Source organism: Pelodiscus sinensis, chromosome 19 (assembly GCF_052426305.1).
Source record: "Pelodiscus sinensis isolate ZL-2025 chromosome 19, ASM5242630v1, whole genome shotgun sequence".
NCBI classification, from domain to species: Eukaryota; Metazoa; Chordata; order Testudines; family Trionychidae; genus Pelodiscus; species Pelodiscus sinensis.
The window spans coordinates 1334674-1361027 of NC_143070.1; the positions used below are offsets into that span (position 1 = coordinate 1334674).

Below are 26354 nucleotides of genomic sequence, written 5' to 3' on the forward strand. Positions count from 1 at the left end.
AGAGCCTTTGGGGCACAGCCCACTTCTTCAGATGACCAGAGTTATGAGTTTAGGATGTGCACACCCAAAATAGTTAGCAAACGATGAGCTTTCAAGAGATACCTCACTTGGCCCCCTTTGTACAAGACTTGGTGCCAGGCTAGAACGGAGGGTACAACAATGATTTGAACGCTCACATTCGAATTTTAATAACATCACCGGTGACTCAATGGTCAATGACTATATTGGTGTGTGGGAAGGGAGAGACGGGTGCGTCTGGGGATGGAAGGTGTCAATCGGGACCTTTCCTTTCACTTTTCTGGCTATGGTTAACCCTCTTCTCTCTCTCTCATTTGTTCTTCCATCCTCTCCCCGCCCATCCCAGCTCTGCTCTCACCAAGATTAATGCCGGTCACTCTGGAGCAACCAAGGCGGGATGGCCGTGGGAAACCAGGAATGCAGGGTCCTCTGCAGACATGCCCTGTCTGTCTGTCTGTCTGTCTGTCACTACCTCTCCTTGCCAGCAGCAGGATCCAGTCGTGTCCTGGGTCCAGCCCCTGAAGCTCCCTGAACCGCCTCTTGCTAATCCTCTACAGCTCCCCTCTGACTGGGAATGACCCAGTCCCCCAAAGAAGTAGTGAGCCCGCCCCTACCCCAGCCATACCGTCAACCCCCCTCTCTCTGTTCTGCTTGCAGCACCGCGGACGGAGGAACCCAGCCCCCAGCCCAGCCTGGGCGAGCTCTCGGCCTCCGACATCACCCACGACTCCGTCCGGCTCTCCTGGACCGTCGACAAGGGGACCTTTGATTCTTTCCTCCTCCAGTACAAGGACGCGGAGGGCCGGCCCCAGGCGCTGCCCATGGACGGAGGATCCCGCACGGTCACCGTCCCCAACCTGGCGCCTTCCCGCCGGTACAAGTTCAACCTCTACGGCGTGTCCGGCCGCAAGCGCCTCGGCCCCGTCTCCACCGACGCCACCACAGGTCAGTGGCTGCCCCCGGGACACCGGCCATTTCCCTGGAATAAATTGCCTAGGGGCGTGTAGTTTCTGACACTGGAGATATTGCAGAGCAGGTTGGAGAGACACCTGTCAGGGACGGTCTAGACGGTGCTTGGTCCTGCCATGAGGGCAGGGGACTGGACTCGATGACCTCTGGAGATCCCTGCCAGTCCTAGTGCTCTAGGAGGGGTGGATGGGTGGAGCTGTGGGATGTGTAACGATGGATGGAGAAGATGGAACCGGCTGGGAGTTATGGGGGGTCTCACAGGTGGGGGTGGGGGTGACCCTTGTGCCAGGAGGCAGCTGGAGGGGCTGTGATGGGTTTGATCATGGATGCCTGGTGAGATGGACGTGACTGGGCACGTCGCCGCCCCCACCCCGGCTGCACCCGTCACCCTCCTCTCTCTGTTCCAGCCGCGGCGCCACAGGAGGAACCCAGCCCCCAGCCCAGCCTGGGGGAGCTCTCGGCCTCCAACGTCACCCACGACTCCGTCCTGCTCTCCTGGACCGTCAACAAGGGGACCTTCGACTCCTTCCTCCTCCAGTACAAGGACGCGGAGGGCCAGCCCCAGGCGCTGCCCGTGGACGGAGGATCCCGCTCGGTCACCGTCCCCAACCTGGTGCCTTCCCGTCAATACAAGTTCAACCTCTACGGCGTGTCCGGCCGCAAGCGCCTGGGCCCCCTCTCCACCGACGCCACCACAGGTCAGCGGCTGCCCCCGGGACGCCGGCCCCTTCCCTGGAATAAATTACCTGGGGAGGAGGGCTGTGGGGACTCATTGGGTTAGGGCTTTTCCAGATAGATGCGTCCAAGCCTTCCATCTTCAGAAGCGGGTTGCTGGCTACAGAGTGTGGCTGGCCGGGCGTGTCTGGCGAAGGAGGGATGAGGAGTTTGGAGGGGTGGACGGAGGCGTGTTTGGGGATGGAGGGAGCGATCACTTTCTGGGATCGGTGGGTGTCCGGCCCTGTCTACACTGAGCGGGAAGCTCGAAGTTAGTCCGGTTGATTGTCAGCACCCGATTTTGCAAAGTCGAAGGAACAGTCCCCAGGGCGTGCAAGAACTTGTCGCCATTTAAAGTAGCGCATCTCCCGGAGGGTGGCTGCCGCCGGCTTGGAGAGCCCTGCAGTTCCTGCACCCCTTTGCATTCCGGGTTAGGCTCCCATAATGTTCTCGTCTTCTTCCTCCCCCGGCTTGAGGTGTTTCGCGCCCTGCTCCCCCGTTAGTCGCGAGGACACCGTGTCAGGGTGAGCACGGAAGCCCGCAGGGAATCGAAGCCTTATGCTACTGAGATCAGCCATGGTGCGGCTAATGCTGGCCCACGTCCAGAGCACACGCAGGGCCCGCCGGCATGAGGCAGAATTTTGAGAGGCCATGGACGTCTTCTGCGAAACCCTTGGATTGAGCCATTTGGACTGAGCCGGCGTTCACGCCTGTGCCCGCGTAAAGTCACTTCCATGGAGGCTGGTGATGCTCTCCCCCGCCCTGAAGCGCCGGTATAGGACAATGACCATGGGAACCCTGCAATGCCAGTGTGACGACGCAGTCGGGGTTCCCCCAATTCTGCACCCCCATAGCAGCAAGAACAGACTCCGCCAGCCGGTAGAATAGAGGGTGTTTATTGCGTCTCCAGGATACAGCCCAGCACAGACGTGACGTGTCTACAGGAGTCAGGGCCAGGGTGGTCCAGACCCCTTGGGTTAGGGTCTATCACCCCTCGCCCTCAGCCCCAGCAACCTCAGTCTGTCTCCCTCGTGGTCCAGCCACAGACTGCCCGTTCCCCGAACACTCACTCCCCGAGGCCCCTCGCTGCCCCCACTCGTCTGACCGGTTGGGTCTTTGTCTAGTGCCTTAGGCAGCCCCCCCGCTGGGCCGTGCTCACAGGCCGAGGCCAGTAGGGGTCAGTCACAGCCCACAACCCAAGCGCAGCAACCCGCAAGGTACTGACACTACATCAGCACATGTGGGTGAGTCAGTGGGAATTACACAGCCCAGCGCAGGGGGACCCCGGGTCTCAGAGCAGACAGCCCCCCCACTGCGCCACAGCCAGACAGCCACCGGTCAACTGGGAATTGACTCGGAGAGGGAAACCTACAGTGGGTCTGTGACCCAAGGCAATCAATGCCCATCCGCTATGGGCGGCAGTGACTCTGGGAAGTGTGACCAGCGAGCAGGGCTTTGCTGAGATGGGTTCCCGAATGGCGGCGGAGCAGCAGAACGCACGTCCCTACCTTGGCCCCCAGCCACTGTCAAGGAGGACACGAAGCACAAGGGATACGTCTCGGCGGTGTGAACTGGATCACGAGAGCCATTTCACTGACCTCAGCGTAGGATGGCCAGGAGAGGGTGCTTGACGCACGTCTTTGGGGACTTGTGCCTCTCCACAAAGCTGCGCCCTGGAACTTTCTTCCCAGACCGGAAAATTGGCATTGGTGGCATTGAGACGCCAGCTGGGATCCTTGGCCACCAAGCCGACCCCGGGCTGCCGTAACGTACGAAGCCGTACACAGGCCGCCAGGGGCAGCCCGGCTGTAGGCTGAGGAAGTGCAGGACGGCTGTAGGATGTGCTGCTGGGCGCACAGAGGGAAGGTCCCGCTGTCCGCTGGCAAGGTTGGACCTCAGGGGAAGCAACTTTCCTGTTGTCGTGGCCGCCTGCCACGTGCTCCATAATATCTGTGAGCGTAGGGGACAGCCAAGCGGGGGAGCGAGGCTCGAGACAGCGCCCAGATGGTGGCTCGGTGCAGCCAGACGCCAGGGTGATACAGCGAGCACAGGGAGGGGCGCTCCAAATCGGAGACAGCTTTCGGAGCTGAAGGAGGTGTCTGTGCCTTCAGCATGCTTGCCTCCAAACCCACCCTTCTACGCCAGCAATGAGGAGCCTGCTGTGCAGAAGCCATGTGGTTTTACTTAGAGAGCACAGCAGGGAGAGGAAAGGAATCCGGGGCGTGTGTGTAAACACAACGGTGCTTTGCGCTGCCCCCCCCACCAGCAGCGCATTCCTCCGCTGGCTTACACGCTCCCTGGCCAAGTGGGCGGGCGGCGTGTGCTCCTTCGTGCTGTCATCCCTGGTCCGTCTGCCTGCCGGTGTGTGCCAGTGGGTGGAGCCGAGGGAGCACACAGCGGGCCCGCTGCAACAAAAGGCGAGGAGCTGCGTTGTGCAGCGGGTCGCCTTGGATCCGCCTTCTCCCGTTCACACCCAGAGGCAGGGAGCGGAGGCTGCCTGAGTGTGGCCACAAACCTGAGTCTACACGGCAACACTTGGCACGGCCGTGACGCCAGGCCCCTCGCGGCAAGGGAAGGCGTCCTGGCTTGGAGGACAGAATAAGGCACCTCCCCAGACACCCGTGGGGAAGGTGTGATGTAGTGGGCAGGCAGTACACTCTCTTTGGGCAGGTTGCTATATAAAATCATGAGTGGTGTGGAGAGGGCAGATAAAGAAAAGTGATTTATTGGTTCCCATAATAGAAGAACTAGAGGACACCAAATGAAATTAATGGGGAGCAGGTTTAAAACTAATAAAAGAAAGTTCTTCCCACAGCGTGTAGTCAACCTGTGGAACTCCTTGCCAGAGGAGGCTGTGAAGGCTAGGACTATAATAGAGTTTAAAGAGAAGCTAGATAATTTCCTGGAGGTTAGGTCCATAAAAGGCTATTAGCCAGGGGATAAAATGGTGTCCCTGGCCTCTGTCAGAGGCTGGAGGGGGATGGCAGGAGACAAATCGCTTGATCATTGTCTTCGGTCCACCCTCTCTGGGGCACCCGGTGCTGGCCACTGTCCGCAGACAGGACACTGGGCTAGATGGACCTTTGGTCTGACCCAGCACGGCCGTTCTTATGTTGCTGTGTTTGGGCTGTGGGTGACCCCTACTGGCCTGTATCTGTAAGCGCTGCCCAGCGGGGGGGGGGGGGGGGAGGGGGCAGGGTCTGCTGAGGAGTCTGAGGTCCCGTAGATGGTGACCCAACCGGTTCCCACCTGTGGAGGGATGGGACTGAATAAAGGAAGTGAGTGTTTGGGGGAAGGGTCAGTTTTTGGCTGAAAAACATGGAGAGGAGTCTGAGCTGGGGGTTGAGGGGGCGATGGGCCCCCAACCCCAGGGGTCTGAGGCATCCTGGCCCTGACTCCGGTACCCACGTCACGTCTGTGCTGGGCCGTATCCCGGAGGAGCGATAACCCCCCTGTTCTACCGGCCGGCAGAGTCTGGTCTGGCTGCTGCGGGGCTGCAGGATCGAGGGGAGCAGAAGGATCAACGGGTCTCTCTGTGGAGATGCGCAGGGAGGATTCCGGCTCTGGCTCCAGACACGTTAACACGCTGTTCCAGGGACACACCCACACCCTGCTGCGTTTGGCAGAGCGGCCCCCACAGATCACACCCAACTGGCCCAGCCCACTTGTAGCAAGATGAAAAATACGACCTCACCAGAAGCGCCCTCCCTGACGTCCGGGCCCGGCGCGAGGCACCCGAGCGGAGGGGATTGGCTCCGAGGTTAGGAAAAGCGCCTGGCTCTTGGTGACATCAGCTGTCCTGATCATTCTCCCTTCATCCTCCGTTGTATCCTCCCCGCTGCTGCCTGTGGAGTGTCTTCGGAGGAATCCACGGCCTGGCTGGGGAAGCTGGCCGGGTCCCCTGCAAGGATCGCCTGCAGCTCCTCACAGACATGGCGTGATCCAAACCATCTGCTTGCTTCCTTTGTCTTCTGGCATGACGGCACCAGCTCCTTTGTTTTCACTGCTGGGCGTCCCTGGCGGATCCTTCCTCCTCCGTGCACTGTGCAATCTTGGCGCGGAGATCCACGTTTCTTTGGCTGGTTCGGAGTTCTGGGAGAACCGAGTCCTCTCCCCACATAGCAGTGAGGTCCCGCGTCTAAGGCACGCCCCACGCTGGAACTCGGCTGCGACTCCGGGCATTCGTGGTCTGGTGTGCTGCTGGGGTGGGCTGCCAGGCCTGAGGTCTGCTCGCCATGCCGGCCACATGGGCCATGAAATTAATATGTTCCTGTTCCCCTGCCGAGCAGCAGCGTTGACAGTCCTAGCCTGTGACATTTCCCGGAGGCCAAGAATGCCCGCTTTCACAACAGTGTGTCTGCACGACCATAAAGTCGACCAGGCCTGGCCAAATATAGCGCAACTCCTCGTGAAAAGCTGGTGTATCAAATCGACTTCAGCGGTCCTCCGAGTCAGCAGACCGTACTCACTGCATAGAAATTTGACCTACTGCAGCTAAGTTCGACCTAAACTCCCACTGTAGACCAGGCCCCAGTGAGGTCTGTGGCTTTGGGTCGCCCCCTTCTCTTTCTCTCCTTCTGTCTCAGCTCACCAAGGTGTCTGCCGGTTGCTCTGGGCTGTCCCCTCCATGGGGACGGGGTGGTCACCGGGAACCCGGGAATGTGGGGTCCTCCTTCCCAGCAGCAGAATCTAGATGTGTCTTCAGGGGTCCCTGCATCCTCCCCCCATCAGTCCTCTCCACAGATCCCCTTGAACTAGGATTAACCCAACGACCTGCCAACTGGTCCCCCACCCCCACTTCACCCCCTTCCTCTGTTCCAGCCACAACACCACAGAAAGAGCAACCGGCCCTCCAACCCAGCCTAGGGGAGCTCTCGGTCTCTGACATCACCCACGACTCCGTCCTGCTCTCCTGGACCATCGACAAGGGGACCTTCGACTCCTTCCTCCTCCAGTACAAGGACGCAGAGGGCCAGCCCCAGGCGCTGCCCGTGGACGGAGGATCCCGCACGGTCACCGTCCCCAACCTGGCGCCTTCCCGCCGGTACAAGTTCAACCTCTACGGCGTGTCCGGCCGCAAGCGCCTGGGCCCCCTCTCCACCGACGCCACCACAGGTCAGTGGCCGTACCAGCATTGCTCGGGTCCTTAACATAATTAATTTAAAAAAATTAAAGGAAAATGTTCATGATTTATTGAAATGACTCTATTTTTTAAAGCAGTGTTGCTTTTACAAAGTTAATTTTAATAATTTTTTACATGGGAATTCCATCAAGTGTCTTTTTTCACCTCTATAAAATCTTCCCATTCCCTGTATTTTAACAAGAAAAGGGCTGTAGTCAATTTGGTTTCCAAGAACATTTTCTAGTTTCCAAACCTTAAGCATTGACTTAGCTGGGCTAAAACAGAGCATGACTCCATATTTCTCCTTTATCTCTTTTCTGTAAGGTTTCTCGAGAACACTCTTCCCAGCTCATCCTATTTTTCTGGCTCGTCTTGGCTCAGTCTCTCAATATTCGTTCAGTCCTGTCAGTGCTAAGAACTGTCCTTGCTTTGGCAATTCTATCTTTTCTGTTTGGTTTTCTGAGAACTAGTTCCATTCTAGGCACATCCCATTTTCCTGGCACATCCGAAGCCGGACGTTGCTTTAAGTTATGATCAGAGGCAGCTGTATATCGAAGTTGGTAGCCTTTGCTCTTACTGTTTAGCAGGAGTTCTTGATCAAACAAACTGTCTACAACAGTGTTTCTCAAGCAGTGGTATGAGTACTCTTAGTGGTACTCAAGAGAAGTCTGGGGTGTACGTCAACGTAACTGAAACTTGGAGAAAACTGAATTTTTGTTTTAGGTTTTACAGCACTTTATTATTTTTGCACTTTTTACACCCAAAAATTTCATCGCCCGCCCGGTTACGATTAAGCTGTTTAAACAAATGTGTTGCAATAGTAGAAAAAAAATTGTGCGTCTCTGATAACTGTAGGTACTAGCGGTACTCACAATTTTTTTTTAAAACAGGTACTTTATAAAAAATGGTTGAGAAACACCAGTCTAAAATATATAGTAAATGAAAAGTAGGATTTAAGAGGCTGTAAATAACAGCACACAGAACAAAGTCAGATACTAAGTAAAATAAAACCAACCACACCAGCTAAGCCTAATACACTAATATGCGTCTAGACTGGCAAGATTTTGCGCAAATACTTTTAACGGAAAGGTTTTTCCATTAAAAGTATTTGCTCAAGAGAGTGTCTACGCTGGCACGGATGCTTTTGCGCAAAAGACATCTTTTGCGCAAAAGCATCCGTGCCAGTGTAGATGCTCTCTTGCGCAAGATAGCTCCGATGGCCATTTTAGCAATCGGTCTTTCTTGCGCAAGAAATTAACTTCGCTGTTTACACCGGCCTCTTCCGCAAGAATAGTTGCGCAAGAGGGCTTATCCCTGAGCGGGAGCGTCAGAGTCTTTGTGCAAGAACCACTGATTTTTGGTGGTTCTGCACAAATACGTCAATGTTCTGCACAAATACTCGCGGCCAGTGTAGACAGGCGGCAAGATTTTGTGCAAAAGTGGCCGCTTTTGCGCAAAATCTTGCCAGTCTAGACGCAGCCCAAGGGTATGTCTACACTACAGCATTATTTCGAAATATCTAATTTTGAAACAGTTATTTCAAAATATCTTATTTCAAACTAACACGTCTACACACAAAATGCATTTTGAAATAGCTTTTTGCTATTTCGAAATAGCGCGTCCACACTGATTGGATGCTGAATCGCATTTAAGGCCATTCGGAACTGGTTCCAGCAGGGCATCAGGTCAGAAGTTACCTTGTGGCCAGGGCAGCCAGCAGGACACCCTGGGAAGGGCTGGAGGACCCCTATTTCGAAATAAGCATCTACACAGCGCTTATTTTGAAATAGCAATTTTGAAATTGGCGCTATTCCTCATGGAATGAGATTTACCAATTTCAAAATAAGCCCTCCTCTATTTCAAATTAATTTCAAAATAGCAGTTGGCTTGTGTAAACACTAGCACAGTTATTTCAAAATAACGTCTGTTATTTCGAAATAACTTCGCTGTGTAGACATAAGAAACTGGTCACATGGAATCTCTCACCCTCGGTTATTATGGTTAGCTTCTTTCGCAGTCTGGTCCGCCTCCCAATTTGGACTTGATCCTTCCTTCATCTGGTCTTATATGTGTCCAGACTTGTATACCAAGGCCCCCAAAATCTAACACCCCAGGCCCATAGGAGAGGGAATCCAGCCCTGAGCACCTGACCCATTGGTGAAAGCCCTTCAGCTCCTGCACACCCAGTGTGTTCTGCTGTGTCCTTAGCCAGGGCCGTACTCACAGAGAGCTCGAAGCGTCTCTTTGTGTTGCTAAGTGCGAGTTGGGCATAGGGAGACGAGTTCCATGCTACGGCGTACAGCCCCGTAAATCCCATTGGTGGGTGGGTGGCCGTAATGCCAGGAGGCATCTAGCCATGACTGGACAGGACTGCCTGGGAGCATAGGGGCGTATGAGGATGGTGCGAAGGGCGGTTCTGGGGCTGGGTGGGTGTCTGTCTGGGGGGGTTTTCCCCTTGAGGGCGGCTTTCGCTCACCCCCTTTTCTTTTGCTCTTCTTTGTTCTTCCTTCCCTCTCTTCCCTCCCGTCCCAGCTCCGCTCTCCCCGAGGTGTGTGCCGGTCGCTCTGGGCCAGCCCCTCCATGGGGGCAGGATGGTCACAGGGAACCCGATGCAGGAACCGCTTTGCAGACACTCCCCGTCCATCTGTCTGTCCCCAGCTGTCCTTCCCCGCAGCAGGATCCAGCTGTGTCCTGGGATGGATCCATGGGGCTCTCTGCGCCCTCCCCCAATAAACCCCCCTGCAGGTTCCTTTTGCCTAGGAATTACCTCGCCCGCAAAGACCGTGTGAGCAGCGTCCCCCCACACACACACCCTAGGTTAACCCCCTCTCTTGGTTGCAGCTGCAGCACGACGGGACGAGGAACCCACCGCCCAGCCCAGCCTGGGGGAGCTCTCGGCCTCCGACGTCACCCACGAGTCCGTCCTGCTCTCCTGGACTGTCCCAGCCGGGGACTTCGACTCCTTCCTCCTCCAGTACAAGGACGCGGAGGGCAAGCCCCAGGCGCTGTCTGTGGACGGGGGATCCCGCACGGTCACCGTCCCCAACCTGGCGCCTTCCCGCCGATACAAGTTCAACCTCTACGGCGTGTCCGGCCGCAAGCGCCTGGGTCCCCTCTCCACCGACGCCACCACAGGTCAGCGGCTGCCCCCGGGACGCCGGCCCCTTCCCCACTGTTTTCCTTGGCCCTGCAGCACAGGAATAGACTGATCGTTGGGAAGATGCTCACATCCCACCCTTCCACCTTCCCAGCACTCCCTCTCCCCATGGCTCAGCAGTGTGGGGGGCTCAGATGCTGTTTCCATTCCACTTGTCTGAGTCTCCCCTAGTCCCTCTTTCTTGGATGGTCTATGGACCTCTTCATGCTGCCTCTACATGACTGTACTTCTCCATCCATCCCCTGCATGTATCCACAATGCCGTCCGTCCAGCCATTCATCCATCCATCCCCTGCATGTATCCACAATGCCGTCCGTCCGTCCATCCATTCATCCATCCATCCCCTGCATGTATCCACAACGCCATCCATCCATCCATCCATCCATCCATCCATCCCTGGAATGAAGTTTAACTGGTAATTCGAAGTAAGGGGTTTATTTCGGAATCGCCCTTCTTTGCCGCATGTAGACGCGGGCAGTTCTTCCAGGCTAGTCAATTTCTAAAATGGCGACCAGCCAGGAACATGCTAATGAAGGGATATTTAAATCCTGCGCTTCATTTGCAATTTTGGTCGTCTTCATTAGCCTCCCTAGTTCAACCTAGGGGGCTAGTGTAGACATACCCCATCTGGACTGTCCATCCATCCGTCCATCCATCCAGGATACACTGAGGGGCACCATGCTCTGTCTCTAGGTCCCATCTCTCATTTTTGCTGCCTTGTGGCCTCACTGGTTAACTCTTCACCCCCTGCCGAGTCCATGGGTTATGGGGTAGGAGCTCCCGGCGCCCCCTGTCCCTGCTCTCTGTGGCTCGTTGTGCCTTGATGGACTCAGCAAGTGGCCGCACGCTTCACCCCCATCTCTTTTCCAGCCACAGCGCCACAGGAGGAAGTCAGGACGCAGCTGCGCCTGGGGAAGCTCTCAGCAGCCAACGCAGCCCACGACTCCCTCGACCTCTCCTGGACTGTGGAGGAAGGGACCTTCGACTCCTTCATCGTCCAATACCGCGACGCAGATGGCAACCCCCGGGCCCTGCCCGTAGATGGCGCCCTGCGCTCCCTCCACCTCCACGACCTGGCGCCTTCCCACCGATACAAGATCAACCTCTACGGCGTGTCCGGCCGCAAGCGCCTGGGCCCCGTCTCCACCAACGCCACCACAGGTCAGCGGCTGCCCCCGGGTGCTGGGTCTCCTCAGCTGCTTTGGGGTCCTCGAGCTTCACGTGTCTCTCCGGCACTGCTCATGCCTGTTGCTCACTGTTGCAGCCCAGGTTACGGGCAAGCACCGTGTGCACATCCATGCTCATCCGCTCGGCCTCCATCTGGTCCCCTGAGTCCAGGGGCAGTGTTCTCCCTCACGCTTCACCGGCCTCAGCTCCTCGTTCTCTCCCTCCACCCACCTTCCGTCTGTGCGGCTTGCTTCTCTACAGCCCAGCCAACCAGCTCTCCCCTCTTCTGTCCATCGAATGTCCTTCGTTTATCTCTTTCCCTCTCCTGCGCCTCCCTTCTGGCTCCCTTTCTGCCTTCCCAATCACAGTCTGTGACACCTCTCGCCTTCTCTCTCATTTCTGTAACTGGTCTACTCCTCTTTTCTCTTTCTCCTCCACCTTCACTTGCTGTCCATCCGCTCCAGCCAATTCTCACCTCTCCTTCCTCCAGGCTGGTTCTTCAACTTTCCTTCCCCATCATTCTTCTGTTTCCTCCTCCTGCATGCTTTCCTCTCCCCTTCCCTTGCTGCCTCCCCCTTCCCCACGTCCCTTGGAATTTTCCTTCTACTTCCCTTCCTTAGCTGCTTCCTCCCTTTTCACTTGTCCGCTTCCTGGTACGTTTCTCCTCCTGCCTGATTCATTTGTTCTTTCACTCACTTCCAAGCTTTTATTTTTCCTCTCTTGTTGATTCTCATCCCAGACAGCAATCGGCACCCTTCACCCCCTCTCTCTGTTCCAGCCTCAGCACCGCAGGAGGAGGAACCCACCTCCCAACCCAGCCTGGGGGAGCTCTCAGCCTCTAACATCACCCACGACTCCGTCCTGCTCTCCTGGACTGTCTCAACTGGGGACTTCGACTCCTTCCTCCTCCAGTACGAGGACGCGGAGGGCAACCCCCAGGAGCTGCCTGTGGAGGGGGGATTCCGCACGGTCACTGTCCCCAACCTGGCGCCTTCCCGCCGATACAAGTTCAACCTCTACGGCGTGTCCGGCCGCAAGCGCCTCGGCCCTGTCTCCACCGACGCCACCACAGGTCAGCAGCAGCTGCTGATCACCAGCTCAGTGTAACCCTTTGCTTTGCAGTACGGTAGGGACATGTTCACCATGCCAGGAGCAGCCCAGGGAGATGCATCTGAGCATCAGGTGTCCACATGCATGGACACGGATCAGACAACCAACAGAGAGTAGGGAGGGATGTGTGGATGTATGTATGGGGGAAGGGAGAGAAGGAGGAAGGAAGGAAGGAAGGGAGAGAAAGAGGGGTGCTGGATGGAGGGAGAACGGGAGGGGTGGAGAGGTGAATGGGTGGAAGAATGGAGGGGTGGATGGATGGGTGGAGGAAGGGAGGGTTGGAGGAACGGTTGCAGAGGGGTGTGGATGGATAGACAAGTTCACCTAGGACTGTATGGGATCGCTGACCGATGGATGGATGTGTTTAGCAGGACGGGTGTGTGGAATGAATGGCCGGATAGAAGGACGTGGCAGTGGATAGATGGCCACTGGGTATTAATAGAGAGGGATGGATGGATGGATTTCTGTGGGGGTGGATGGATGGATGGATTTCTGTGGGGGTGGATGGATGGATGGATGTCTTTGGGGGTGGATGGATGGATGGATTTCTGTGGGGGTGGATGGATGGATGGATGGATGGATGTCTTTGGGGGTGGATGGATGGATGGATGTCTATGGGGGTGGATGGATGGATGGATTTCTGTGGGGGTGGATGGATGGATGGATGTCTATGAGGATGAATGGATGTCTGTGGGGGCGGGTGGATGGATGGATGTCTGTGGGGGTGGGTGGATGGATGGATGTCTGTGGGGGTGGATGGATGGATGGATGTCTATGGGGATGGATAGATGGATGGATGTCTATGGGGATGGGTGGATGGATGGATGGATGTCTATGAGGATGGATGGATGGATGGATGTCTATGGGGATGGATGGATGGATGTCTATGGGGATGGATGGATGGATGGATGGATGGATGTCTATGGGGATGGATGGATGGATGTCTATGGGGATGGATGGATGGATGGATGGATGTCTATGGGGATGGATAGATGGATGGATGTCTATGGGGATGGGTGGATGGATGGATGGATGTCTATGAGGATGGATGGATGGATGGATGTCTATGGGGATGGATGGATGGATGTCTATGGGGATGGATGGATGGATGGATGGATGTCTATGGGGATGGATGGATGGATGTCTATGGGATGGGGCTTTGGATGGAGGAATGGTCGGTGATGGGTGGGGGTATCCATGGGAATTCCTTCCTCCCCTCCGGCCCCGCTATCTTTCTCCTTGTTTGTTCTCACTTCCCTCTCATGCCCGCCGTCCCAGCTCAGCTCTGAATGAGGTTTGTGCCCGTTGCTCTGGCCAACCCCTCCACAGAGGTGGGACGACTGCGGGGAACCCGGGACATGGGATCCTCTTTGCAGATACCCTCCATCTGTCTGTCCAGGCAGCAGGATCCAGCTGTGTCCTGGGGCCAGTCCCTGCAGCTCTCTGCACCCCTCCCCCATCCTCTCTGCAGATTTCCTCTGGCTGGAGCCCCATGGACCCAGCGAGCTGCTCATTACCCCGGCTGCACCCTTCACCCCCTCTCTCTGTTCCAGCCGCAGAGGTGCAGGTAGTGGAACACAGCCCCCAGCCCAGCCTGGGGGAGCTCACAGCCTCCAGCATCACCCACGACTCCGTCCTGCTCTCCTGGACCGTCCCAGCCGGGGACTTCGACTCCTTCCTCCTCCAGTACAAGGACGCGGAGGGCCAGCCCCAGGCGCTGCGCATGGACGGGGGATCCCGCACGGTCACCATCCCCAATCTTACGCCTTCCCGCCGATACAAGTTCAACCTCTACGGCGTGTCCGGCCGCAAGCGCCTCGGCCCCGTCTCCACCGACGCCACCACAGGTCAGCGGCTGCTCCCGGGACGCCGGCCCCTTAGCCCCTGTCCCCTTTGCCTTGCAATGTGACATGGATGCCAATCAATGGGCCAGGGTCTTTCCAAGAAGATACTTCTAACCTTCCAACCTCCACAACTAGACTGCTGGCTGTAGCGCGTGGGGTTGGGTGGAGGGAAGAGAGGTGGATGGCTGGGTGGATGACAGACAGCAGGGTGATGTCTGGGGGTGGATGGATGAGTAGGCAGATGGAAGATTGGGGAGATATGTATGGTGAGAATCGACAGACAGAAGGGTGGGTGGATATGTGTGTGGATGGAGGGATGGAGGGATGGAAGGATGAGAGATATTTATGGAGATAGAAGGACAGATTGGCTGTGTCTAGACTACATGGCTCCATCGATGGAGCCATGTAGATTAGGGTTGTAGGCAAAGGGAAATGAAGCGGCAATTTAAATAATCGCGGCTTCATTTAAATTTGCATGGCTGCCGCGCTGAGCTGACAAACAGCTGATCAGCTGTTTATCGGCTCAGCGCGCTAGTCTGGACGCTCCACGGTCGACATCAAAGTCCTTTGTCAACCACCCCGTTATTCCTCGTGGGATGAGGTTTACCGGGGCAGTCGACAAAGGGCTTTGATGTCGACCGCGGAGCGTCCAGACTAGCGCGCTGAGCTGATAAACAGCTGATCAGCGGTTTGTCAGCTCAGCACGGCAGCCATGTAAATGTAAAGGAAGCGGCGATTATAAACAAATCTCCATCGACGGAGCCATGTAGTGTAGACATACCCATTGACAAAAGGACCGTTAGATATGTATGACAGACGCAAGGATAGGTAGATATGTATGGGGAAGGATGGAGGGGTGGATGGAAGGATGGGTGTATATGTCTGGGATTAGAGGAATGCCTGGATGAAAGGGTGGACAGATATGTAAAGGCATGGATGGCTGGACGGAGAGAAGGCAGTGTAGATATGTAGGGAGATGGATGGACAGATGGATGGCAGGGAGTGTAGATATGCAGGGGGATGGATGGACAGACGGACGGCAGGGACTGTAGATATGCAGGGGGATGGATGGACAGACAGACGGCAGGGAGTGTAGATATGCAGGGGGATGGAGGGACAGACGGACGGCAGGGAGTGTAGATATGCAGGGGGATGGATGGACAGACAGACGGCAGGGAGTGTAGATATGCAGGGGGATGGAGGGACAGACGGACGGCAGGGACTGTAGATATGCAGGGGGATGGACGGACAGACGGACGGCAGGGAGTGTAGATATGCAGGGGGATGGATGGACAGACAGATGGCAGGGAGTGTAGATATGCAGGGGGATGGATGGACAGACAGATGGCAGGGAGTGTAGATATGCAGGGTGATGGCCGGGTGTCCGGGGGATCTTTCCATTTCGTTATTGACTTTGGTTCATCCCCGTCACTTTCTCTCTCCTTTGTTCTTCTCTCCCCCTCTTTGCTCCCGTCCCAGCTCCGCCCCTCCCCGCCCCCTGGGCCCTGTGCCGGTCGCTCTAGGCCAGCGAGGCAGGGTGATGGTGGGTAGCCGGGGATGCAGGATCCTTTGCAGACACGCCCCACCTGTCGTCTTGCGCTGGCTCTCCTTCCCTGCCGCAGGACCCAGCTGTGTCCTGGGCCAGTCCCTGGGCCGCCCTGCCCCTCCCCCGACCAATTCTCTCTTCAGGTCCCCTCTGGCTTTGAATTCACAGGCCCTGAAGTACCATCAAGGCACCTTCCCCTTCTGGGTGCAGTTTCACCCCCTTCTCTCTTCCAGCCACGGAGCCGCAGGAGGCAAAACCTGCCCCTGAGCCCAGCCTGGGGGATCTCTCGGCCTCTGACGTCACCCACGAGTCCGTCCTGCTCTCCTGGACCGTCCCGGCCGGGGACTTCGACTCCTTCCTCCTCCAGTACAAGGACGCGGAGGGCCAGCCCCAGGCGCTGCCCGTGGACGGAGGATCCCGCACGGTCACCGTCCCCAACCTGGCGCCTTCCCGCCGGTACAAGTTCAACCTCTACGGCGTGTCCGGCCGCAAGCGCCTCGGCCCCGTCTCCACCGACGCCACCACAGGTCAGCGGCTGCCCCCGGGACTCCGGCCCCCTCCGCTCCTGCCCCTTTGCCTTGCAGTGTGACATGGATGCCGACAGATGGGTGATATTCACTCCTGGAAGATGTTTCTAAGCCTCAGGCATCCATGACCCTGTTCACCCCCCACAGATAGTGGGGGAGTGTGGATACATGGACAGATGGAGGAAAGGAAGCAGTGGGGAGGCACTGTGTGCATGGATGCATGGCTGGGTGGATGGATGGAGGGACAGACGGATGGATGGGTGGACGGGTGGGTGAGAGGGTGGATGGATGGAGGGACAGACGGATGGACGGGTGGGTGAGAGGATGGATGGATGGAGGGACAGATGGGTGGACGGGTGGGTGAGAGGGTGGATGGATGGAGGGACAGACGGATGGATGGGTGGATGGGTGGGTGAGAGGGTGGATGGATGGAGGGACAGACGGATGGATGGGTGGATGGATGGATGGATGGATGGATGGATGGATGGATGGGTGGGTGAGAGGGTGGATGGATGGATGGATGGACAGACGGACGGATGGGTGGACAGGTGGGTGAGAGGGTGGATGGATGGAGGGACAGACGGATGGACGGGTGGGTGAGAGGGTGGATGGATGGAGGGACAGACGGATGGATGGATGGGTGGGAGAGAGGGTGGATGGATGGATGGATGGATGGATGGATGGATGGGTGGGAGAGAGGGTGGATGGATGGATGGAGGGACAGACGGATGGATGGGTGGACGGGTGGGTGAGAGGGTGGATGGATGGAGGGACAGACGGATGGACGGGTGGGTGAGAGGGTGGATGGATGGAGGGACAGACGGATGGACGGGTGGGTGAGAGGGTGGATGGATGGATGGATGGATGGATGGGTGGACGGGTGGGTGAGAGGGTGGATGGATGGAGGGACAGACGGATGGATGGGTGGATGGGTGGGTGAGAGGGTGGATGGATGGAGGGACAGACCGATGGATGGATGGATGGATGGATGGGTGGATGGATGGGTGGATGGATGGAGGGACAGACGGATGGATGGGTGGACGGGTGGGTGAGAGGGTGGATGGATGGAGGGACAGACGGATGGATGGGTGGACGGGTGGGTGAGAGGGTGGATGGATGGAGGGACAGACGGATGGATGGGTGGACGGGTGGGTGAGAGGGTGGATGGATTGATGGGGGATGGATGTCAGTGGGTATGGCTGATGGGGAGGGAAGGGGACATTCAGGGCTAGCTGGGTGTCCGTGGGGATCTTTCCATGGACATTGGGGGCTTTGGTTCACCCCCTTCTCTTTCTCTCTTGTTCCTTCTCCTCCTTCTCCTCCCATCCCAGCTCCGCTCTCTCCGAGGTTTGTGCCAGTCGCTCTGGGCCAACCCCTCCACAGAGGCAGGATGGCTGCCGGGAACCCCAGACATGCCCCATCCGTCTACCCCCAGCTCTCCTTCCCAGTGACAGGATTCCTCTATGCCTTGAGGCTGATCCCTGGGGCTCCCTGCTAATCCTCTCGGCAGAGTCCCTCTGTCTGGGAATAACCTGGCACCCCATGGACCCAGTGAGCAGCCCCCATCCTGGCTGCACCCTTCACCCCCTCTCTTTGTTCCAATCGCAGCGCCGCACACAGAAGTACCCACCACCCAGCCCAGCCTGGGGGAGCTCTCAGCTTCCAACGTCACCCACGAGTCCGTCCTGCTCTCCTGGACCGTCCCGGCCGGGGACTTCGACTCCTTCCTCCTCCAGTACAAGGACGCGGAGAGCAAACCCCAGGCGCTGCCCGTGGACGGAGGATCCCGCACGGTCACCGTCCCCAACCTGACGCCTTCCCGCCGATACAAGTTCAACCTCTACGGCGTGTCCGGCCGCAAGCGCCTTGGCCCCGTCTCCACCGACACCACCACAGGTCAGCGGCTGCCCCCGGGACTCCGGCCCCCTCCCCTCCTGCCCCCTTTGTCTCGCAGTCGGGCAACAACACTGGGCAATGGGCTGGGTCCGTCGTAAGAAGATACTTTGCAGACTCAGCCTCCGTGGCCCAGTTTCTGGTGAATCTGCCTTTAGAGGGGGAACCATGTGGGGATGAATGGAGGAGTGGCTACATGGATAGAGAGGTTAAGTAATGTGGGTGCGTGGGTGGGTGGATGATGGATAGGCAGGAGGGCAGATGGATGGACGGACGGACAGACGGACTGGGTGTCAATGGGTGGACGGACGGACAGACGGACTGGGTGTCAATGGGTGGACGGACGGACAGACGGACTGGGTGTCGATGGGTGGACGGACGGACAGACGGACTGGGTGTCGATGGGTGGACGGACGGACAGACGGACTGGGTGTCGATGGGTGGATGGACGGACAGACAGACTGGGTGTCGATGGATGGAGGGATTCTTAGGTGTCCATGGGGATCTTTCCACTGATGTTGGTGGCTTTGGTTGACCCCTTCTCTCTCTCTTCTCCCAACTCAGCTCAGCTCCCATGAGGGTTTGTGCCAATTGCCTTAGGCTGCCCCTACAAGGCCAGGATGGCTGTGGGGAACTGGGGAGGGTGGGGTCCTTACAGTCATGCCCCAGCCGTCTGTCTGCCCATCCCCAGCTCCCCTTCCCCGCAGCAGGATCCAGCTGTGTCTTGGGCCGGTCCCTGGGGCTCCCTGCACCCTCCCCCCACCAATCCTCTCTGCAGGTCCCCTCTGGCTAGGAATAATCTGGCTCCCCAGGGATCCAGCAAACCCCCCCTTGGCCATGCCCTTCACCCTCACCCCCTCTGTTCCAGCCGCGAAGCCGCAGGAACCAAAACCCGAGCCCCAGCCCAGCCTGGGGGAGCTCTCGGCCTCCGACGTCACCCACGACTCCGTGCTGCTCTCCTGGACCGTCGACAAGGGGACCTTCGACTCCTTCCTCCTCCAGTACAAGGACGCGGAGGGCAAGCCCCAGGCGCTGCCCGTGGATGGAGGATCCCGCACGGTCACTGTCCCCAACCTGGCGCCTTCCCGCCGGTACAAGTTCAACCTCTACGGCGTGTCCGGCCGCAAGCGCCTGGGCCCCCTCTCCACCGACGCCACCACAGGTCAGCGGCTGCTCCCGGGACACCGGCCCCTTCCCCTCCCGCCCCCTTTGCCTTGCAGTGTGGTGAGAACTGGCCTGAACAGCTGGGAAGATGCTTCGGAGACTCCAAACTCCACAAGTCATCTGCTGGGCATTGAACAGAGAGAGTTTGGATGGATGGATGGATGGATGGATGGATGGATGGAAGCATATAGCGGTACATGTGGGGGATGGGTGGATGGGCAGGTGGAAGGATAGGTGGATGGATGGATGGATGGATGGATATAGCGGTACATGTGGGGGATGGGTGGACGGACAGGTGGAAGGATAGGTGGATGGATGGATGGATGGATGTGTACACGTGGGGTGGATGGACGGACGAGCATGGGCTTCGAAGGGGATGCAGAGGACATATGACGTGGGCAGACGTGTGAGTGAGTGGCCAGGGAATGGATGAAGGGCAGGTTGGGGATGGCCGGGTGGCATTGGGGATCTTTCCATTGATGTTATTGGCTTTGGTTCACCCCCATCACTCTCTCGTTTGGCTTCTTTCCCTGCCCCCCAGCTCTCACCGAGGTGTGTGCCGGTCGCTCTGGGCCAAGCTCTCCACAGAGACGGGATGGCCGCGGGGAATCTGGGAACTTGGGATCCTCATGCCCCATCTGTCTGTCTGTTCCCAACTCTCCTTCCCAGCAGCAAGGTCCAGCTGAGTCCTGGGGCTGGTCCCTGGAGACCCCAGCACCCTCCCCCCGCTAATGCTGTTTGTGAATCCCATCCGTTGGAGGACCCAGCGAGCTGTCTCCTACCCCGGCTGTTCCCTTTATTCCCTCTCTCTGTTCCAACTACAGCACCACGAGAAGAACCTGCCCCCCAGCCCAGCCTGGGGGAGCTCTCAGCCTCTGACATCACCCACGAGTCCGTCCTGCTCTCCTGGACCATCGACAAGGGGACCTTCGACTCCTTCCTCCTCCAGTACAAGGACGCGGAGGGCCAGCCCCAGGCGCTGCCCGTGGACGGAGGATCCCGCACGGTCACCGTCCCCAACCTGGCGCCTTCCCGCCGGTACAAGTTCAACCTCTACGGCGTGTCCGGCCGCAAGCGCCTCGGCCCCGTCTCCACCGACGCCACCACAGGTCAGCGGCTGCCACCGGGACACCGGCTCCTTCCGCTCCTGCCCCCTTAGCTGTGCAGTGTGCTGGGATAGCAGTTGCCAGCTGGGACCTTCCTGAGACATGCTTCCTAGATTGCAAACTTCACGTCACATTTACTGGGCAGTGAAGAGAGGAAGGGACGGATGGAGGTGGGAGGGTGAATTGAAAGACAGGCAGATGAATCAGTGCTTATGAAGCAGACTGGATGAAAAGATAGATGAGGAAGGAAGGAATAGATAGAAAGATCTATAGGTGTCAGTGGGGATGAATGTATGGGGAGTGCCTTCAATGGATAGATGAGTGAATGTTTCTGGGGAAGGGCAGATGGATGGATGGATGGATGGATGGATGGATGGATGGATGGAAGGGCAGGTGCATGAGTTGATGGATGGATGGATGGACAGATGGATGGAAGGACGGGTGGAAGGAGGGCTATCTTGGGTTATGAATGGAAGGACAAGTGGATGGGTTATGGGTTATCTTAGCTTATGAATGGAGCAAGGGAGGGACGGATGGGAGGATGGAGGGCTATCTTGGGTTATGAATGGAAGGAGGGAGGGAAGGACAGATGGATGGAAGGACGGGTGGATGGAGGGCTATCTTGGGTTATGAATGGAAGGAGGGAGGGAAGGACAGATGGATGGAAGGACGGGTGGATGGAGGGCTATCTTGGGTTATGAATGGAAGGAGTTAGGGAAGGACAGATGGATGGAAGGACGGGTGGAAGGAGGGCTATCTTGGGTTATGAATGGAAGGACAAGTGGATGGGTTATGGGTTATCTTGGCTTATGAATGGAGCAAGGGAGGGACGGATGGGAGGATGGAGGGCTATCTTGGGTTATGAATGGAAGGAGGGAGGGAAGGACAGATGGATGGAAGGACGGGTGGATGGAGGGCTATCTTGGGTTATTAATGGAGGGAGGGAGGGATGGAAGGATGGGTGGATGGAGGGCTATCTTGGGTTATGAATGGAAGGAGGGAGGGAAGGACAGATGGATGGAAGGACGGGTGGATGGAGGGCTATCTTGGGTTATGAATGGAAGGAGGGAGGGAAGGACAGATGGATGGAAGGACGGGTGGAAGGAGGGCTATCTTGGGTTATGAATGGAAGGACAAGTGGATGGGTTATGGGTTATCTTGGCTTATGAATGGAGCAAGGGAGGGACGGATGGGAGGATGGAGGGCTATCTTGGGTTATGAATGGAAGGAGGGAGGGAAGGACAGATGGATGGAAGGACGGGTGGATGGAGGGCTATCTTGGGTTATGAATGGAAGGAGGGAGGGAAGGACAGATGGATGGAAGGACGGGTGGATGGAGGGCTATCTTGGGTTATGAATGGAAGGAGGGAGGGAAGGACAGATGGATGGAAGGACGGGTGGATGGAGGGCTATCTTGGGTTATGAATGGAAGGAGGGAGGGAAGGACAGATGGATGGAAGGACGGGTGGATGGAGGGCTATCTTGGGTTATGAATGGAAGGAGGGAGGGAAGGACAGATGGATGGAAGGACGGGTGGATGGAGGGCTATCTTGGGTTATGAATGGAAGGAGGGAGGGAAGGACAGATGGATGGAAGGACGGGTGGATGGAGGGCTATCTTGGGTTATGAATGGGGAAGCAGGGGGCGGACGGACGAGTGGATGTGTATAAGGATGGAATGAGGAGGTGGATCTGGCAGGGTGATTTGGGGGTTGCATAGGTGGGGGGTGGGAAGGTGGGGGCAGCTGGAGGGGCCATGCTGGGAATGATGATGGGTGCGTGGCTAGCAGGCTGTGACTGGGTGTGGGTGCATGGACGGGTGCAGCTGTAGAGGGTGATATGGACACACACTCTGCCACTAGGTTACCTCCCCCACCCAGGGATGGAAGGGCATCCGTGGGGATCTTGCCAGTCACGTCGGTGGCTTTGGTTCATCCCCTTCTCTCTCTCGCTCGTGTGTTCTTCCTTCCCTCTCGCTCCTCCCGTCCCAGCTCAGCTCTCACCGAGGTGTGTGCCGGTCGCTCTGGGCCAGCCCCTCCATGGAGACAGGATGGCCTGGGGCAACCTGAGAAAGTGGGATCCTCTTTGCGGACATGCCCCGTCCATCCGTCTGTCCCCAGCTGTCCTTCCCAGCAACAGGATCCAGATGCGTCCTGAGCCATTCCTGGGACTCCGTACACCCTTTCTCCACTAATCCTTTCTGCAGGGCCCCTGTGGCTAGGAATAAGCTGGCCCTCCAAGGACCCAGCACACTGCCCCATCCCACCCCCGCTGCACCCTTCACTCCCCTCTCTGTTCCACCTGCAGCACCAGAGACGGAGCAACCTGCCCCCCAGCCCAGCCTGGGGGAGCTCTCGGCCTCTGACGTCACCCGCAACTCCGTCCTGCTCTCCTGGACCGTCCCAGCCGGGGACTTCGACTCCTTCATCCTCCAGTACAAGGACGCGGAGGGCAAGCCCCAGGCGCTGTCTGTGGACGGGGGATCCCGCACGGTCACCGTCCCCAACCTGATGCCTTCCCACCGATACAAGTTCAACCTCTACGGTGTGTCCGGCCGCAAGCGCCTGGGCCCCCTCTCCACCGACGCCACCACAGGTCAGCGGCTGCTCCTGAATTACTGTGTCCTCCCCCGCCCCTCCACTTTGCTTTGCAGTGCGGTGAGAACATCTTCCAACTAGGAATTTTCTGGGAAGACACTTCCCACATTTCAACCTCTACAACCCATCTACTGGCCATTCCAGAGATGGAAGCACTTGGGAGGGAGAGCTAGAGGGATGGGTGGAACGGCAGGTGGATGGATGGAAGGAAGAAAGGAGCAGTGAATGAATGGGTGGAAGGGTAATTGGATGGGAGGACACATGAATGGATGGGTGGATGGATGGACAGGACAGTGGATGGAAGGATGGATGGATGGATGGACAGGTGGATAGATGGGAAGACTGGTGGGTGGATGGATGGATGGACGAACAGGTGGGCATGTGGATTGGGAGGAAGGGTGGACGGATGGATGGCTGTGCTCATGGACGGACGGAGGGCAGGGCACACGGACGGAGGGCAGGGCACACGGACGGAGGGCAGGGCAAACGGACGGAGGGCAGGGCACACGGACGGCTGTCTGAGGAGATGGATGGGGAAGGAGCGCATGGCTGGGGACGGATCTCTGAATGGGCGCACAGGAGCATGTAGGGAAGGGTGGAGCAGGCGTTGGGGCTGGACGAGTGTCCCTGGGGACCTTTCCATTCATGTTGGTGGCTTTGGAGACACCCCCTGGCCGCTCTCTCTGCTTTGTTCTCCCTTCCCTGCCTCTCCTCCCGTCCCAGCTCAGGTCCAGGGTGACCCATCCACACAGGCAGGATGGCTGGAGAGAACCTGGGAATGTGGGGTCCTTCTTTCCCCATCCGTGTGTCGGTCTGCCCCGTCTCTTTCCCAGCTGCCGGATCCGGCTGATCCCTGGAATCCCTGCACCCTCCCCCGCCTCCCCGCTAAGCTTCTCTGCCGATCTCTTCTGACTAGGAACAACTTGCCCTATGAGGACTGGTGAGCTGCCCCCTACCCCAGCTGCACCTTTCACCCCCCCTCTCTGTTCCAGCCGCTGCACAGCAGGAGGAACCCAGCCTGGGCGAGCTCTCGGCCTCTGACGTCACCCACGAGTCCGTCCTGCTCTCCTGGACTGTCCCGGCTGGAGACTTCGACTCCTTCCTCCTCCAGTACAAGGACGCAGAGGGCAAGCCCCAGGCGCTGCCCGTGGACGGAGGATCCCGCACGGTCACCGTCCCCAACCTGGCGCCTTCCCGCCGATACAAGTTCAACCTCTACGGCGTGTCCGGCCGCAAGCGCCTGGGCCCCCTCTCCACCGACGCCACCACAGGTCAGCGGCTGCTCCCGGGACGCCGGCCCCTTCCCCTCCTGCCCCCTTTGCTGTGCAGTGCAGTGTGGACAGCAGAGAACAGCTGGGGCCTTCCTGGGAAGACGTTTCCCAGATTCCAACCTCCCCGACCCTCCTACTGGCCATGGAACAGAGAGAGGCCTGTGGATGGAGGTGGATGGGTGGATTGACAGACAGGCAGATGGATGGATCTGTATGAAGCAGGCTGAATGAATGGTTAGATGAGTATGGAATGAATGAATGAAGGAATGAAATGTTGGGTGTGTTATGAATGAATGTATAATGAATGAATGAACAGATGAATGAATGAACAGATGAATGAATGATTGAACAGATGGGTGTAGAAGGACTGAATGAATGAATAGATGGGGTGGAATAAATGAATGAAGAGATGGGTGTGGAAGGAACGAATGAATGAATCAATGAATGAAGAGATGGATGGCTGTCATTAGGGGCCAGTGGGTGTGGGTGGGTAGGGATGGTCATGGATAGATGACCGAACGTGTATAAGGAGGGATGTCTGGATGAGCGATGGACGGCTGGCTGGCTGGCTGGCTGGCTGGCTGGCTGGCGGGCGGGCGGAGATGGGCATGTGTCTGTTGAGAGAAGGGTGGATTTTTATTGAGATGAAAGGACCAGTAGAGGTCAGGCCGTGGGCGTGGATGTATATTGGTGGATAGGTAGCTGAATGGACGTGTGTGAGATGGCTGGAGTTTAAGCAACTATCGGGGAGATTTGGGGAAGGCCCAGTAGAGGCGAGCGTCTGCCCGTCACCCTCCTGCTGGGTGGAAACTGGAGGGGCTGGGCTGGGAGCGGAGGTGGATGCCTGGGTGGCTGTACGCGAGTGGACATGGGTGGGTGGGTGCCCACGGGGATGGTGCTACAGGCATGTCTGGGGCTGGGTGGGCATCACTGGGGATCCCTCCATCGGCGTGACGACTTCAGTTCACCCCTTTCTTTTCCTATTTCATGTTTTCATCCTTCCTGCCCGTCCCAGCTCCGCTCTCCCCGAGGTGTGTGCCGGTCGCTCTGGGCCAGCCCCTCCATGGGGGCAGGATGGCCACGGGGAACCCGATGCAGGAACCGCTTTGCAGTCACTCCCCGTCCATCTGTCTGTCCCCAGCTGTCCTTCCCCGCAGCAGGATCCAGCTGTGCCCTGGGATGGATCCATGGGGCTCTCTGCGCCCTCCCCCAATAAACCCCCCTGCAGGTTCCTTTTGCCTAGGAATTACCTCGCCCACAAGAACGCTGTGAGCAGCCTGTTACCCCTCCCCCTCCCCCCGCACACACCCTGAATTACCTGCCTCTCTTGGTTGCAGCTGCAGCACGACGGGACGAGGAACCCACCGCCCAGCCCAGCCTGGGGGAGCTCTCGGCCTCCAACGTCACCCACGAGTCCGTCCTGCTCTCCTGGACTGTCCCAGCCGGGGACTTCGACTCCTTCCTCCTCCAGTACAAGGACGCGGAGGGCCAGCCCCAGGCGCTGCCCGTGGATGGGGGATCCCGCACGGTCACCGTCCCCAACCTGGCGCCTTCCCGCCGATACAAGTTCAACCTCTACGGCGTGTCCGGCCGCAAGCGCCTGGGCCCCCTCTCCACCGACGCCACCACAGGTCAGCGGCTGCTCCCGGGATACCGGCCCCTTCCCCCCCTGTGCCTTGCAGTGCTGCGCTAACAGCAGCCAGTACCCAAGACCGTTGCAGAAAGACACTTCCTCGATTCCATGACCCATCTGCTGGCCATTCTACAAAGAGAGATGGGTGGGTGGGTGGATAGATGGATGGGTGGATGGACGGACAGACGGACTGGGTGTCGATGGGTGGATGGATGGACAGACGGACAGGGTGTTGATGGGTGGATGGACGGACAGACAGACTGGGTGTCGATGGGTGGATGGACGGACAGACAGACGGACTGGGTGTCGATGGGTGGATGGACGGACAGACAGACGGACTGGGTGTCGATGGATGGATGGACGGACAGATGGACTGGGTGTCGATGGATGGATGGACGGACAGACGGACTGGGTGTCGATGGGTGGACGGACGGACAGATGGACTGGGTGTCGATGGATGGATGGACGGACAGACGGACTGGGTGTCGATGGATGGACGGACGGACAGACGGACTGG

At 57.9% G+C, this 26354-nt stretch overlaps 1 protein-coding gene across 24 annotated transcripts in view; it reads left to right on the top strand.

Annotated features, from left to right (window-relative positions):
* Positions 1 to 26354, top strand: part of TNXB (tenascin XB) — a 75116-nt gene that overhangs the window by 35576 nt on the left and 13186 nt on the right. For 8 of the 24 annotated variants that reach the window (XM_089771592.1, XM_089771591.1, XM_089771583.1 and 5 more), the window contains 14 exons: positions 676 to 963; positions 1395 to 1685; positions 6523 to 6816; positions 9665 to 9958; positions 10851 to 11141; positions 11926 to 12219; positions 13811 to 14104; positions 15881 to 16174; positions 17783 to 18070; positions 18936 to 19229; positions 20056 to 20340; positions 22644 to 22931; positions 23926 to 24204; positions 25542 to 25835. In XM_089771592.1, the coding sequence (XP_089627718.1) occupies positions 676 to 963; positions 1395 to 1685; positions 6523 to 6816; positions 9665 to 9958; positions 10851 to 11141; positions 11926 to 12219; positions 13811 to 14104; positions 15881 to 16174; positions 17783 to 18070; positions 18936 to 19229; positions 20056 to 20340; positions 22644 to 22931; positions 23926 to 24204; positions 25542 to 25835 (4068 nt within the window). The remainder of the gene's footprint in view (positions 1 to 675; positions 964 to 1394; positions 1686 to 6522; positions 6817 to 9664; positions 9959 to 10850; positions 11142 to 11925; positions 12220 to 13810; positions 14105 to 15880; positions 16175 to 17782; positions 18071 to 18935; positions 19230 to 20055; positions 20341 to 22643; positions 22932 to 23925; positions 24205 to 25541; positions 25836 to 26354) is intronic. The other 16 variants (XM_089771600.1, XM_089771604.1, XM_089771586.1 and 13 more) reach the window with 15 other exon arrangements.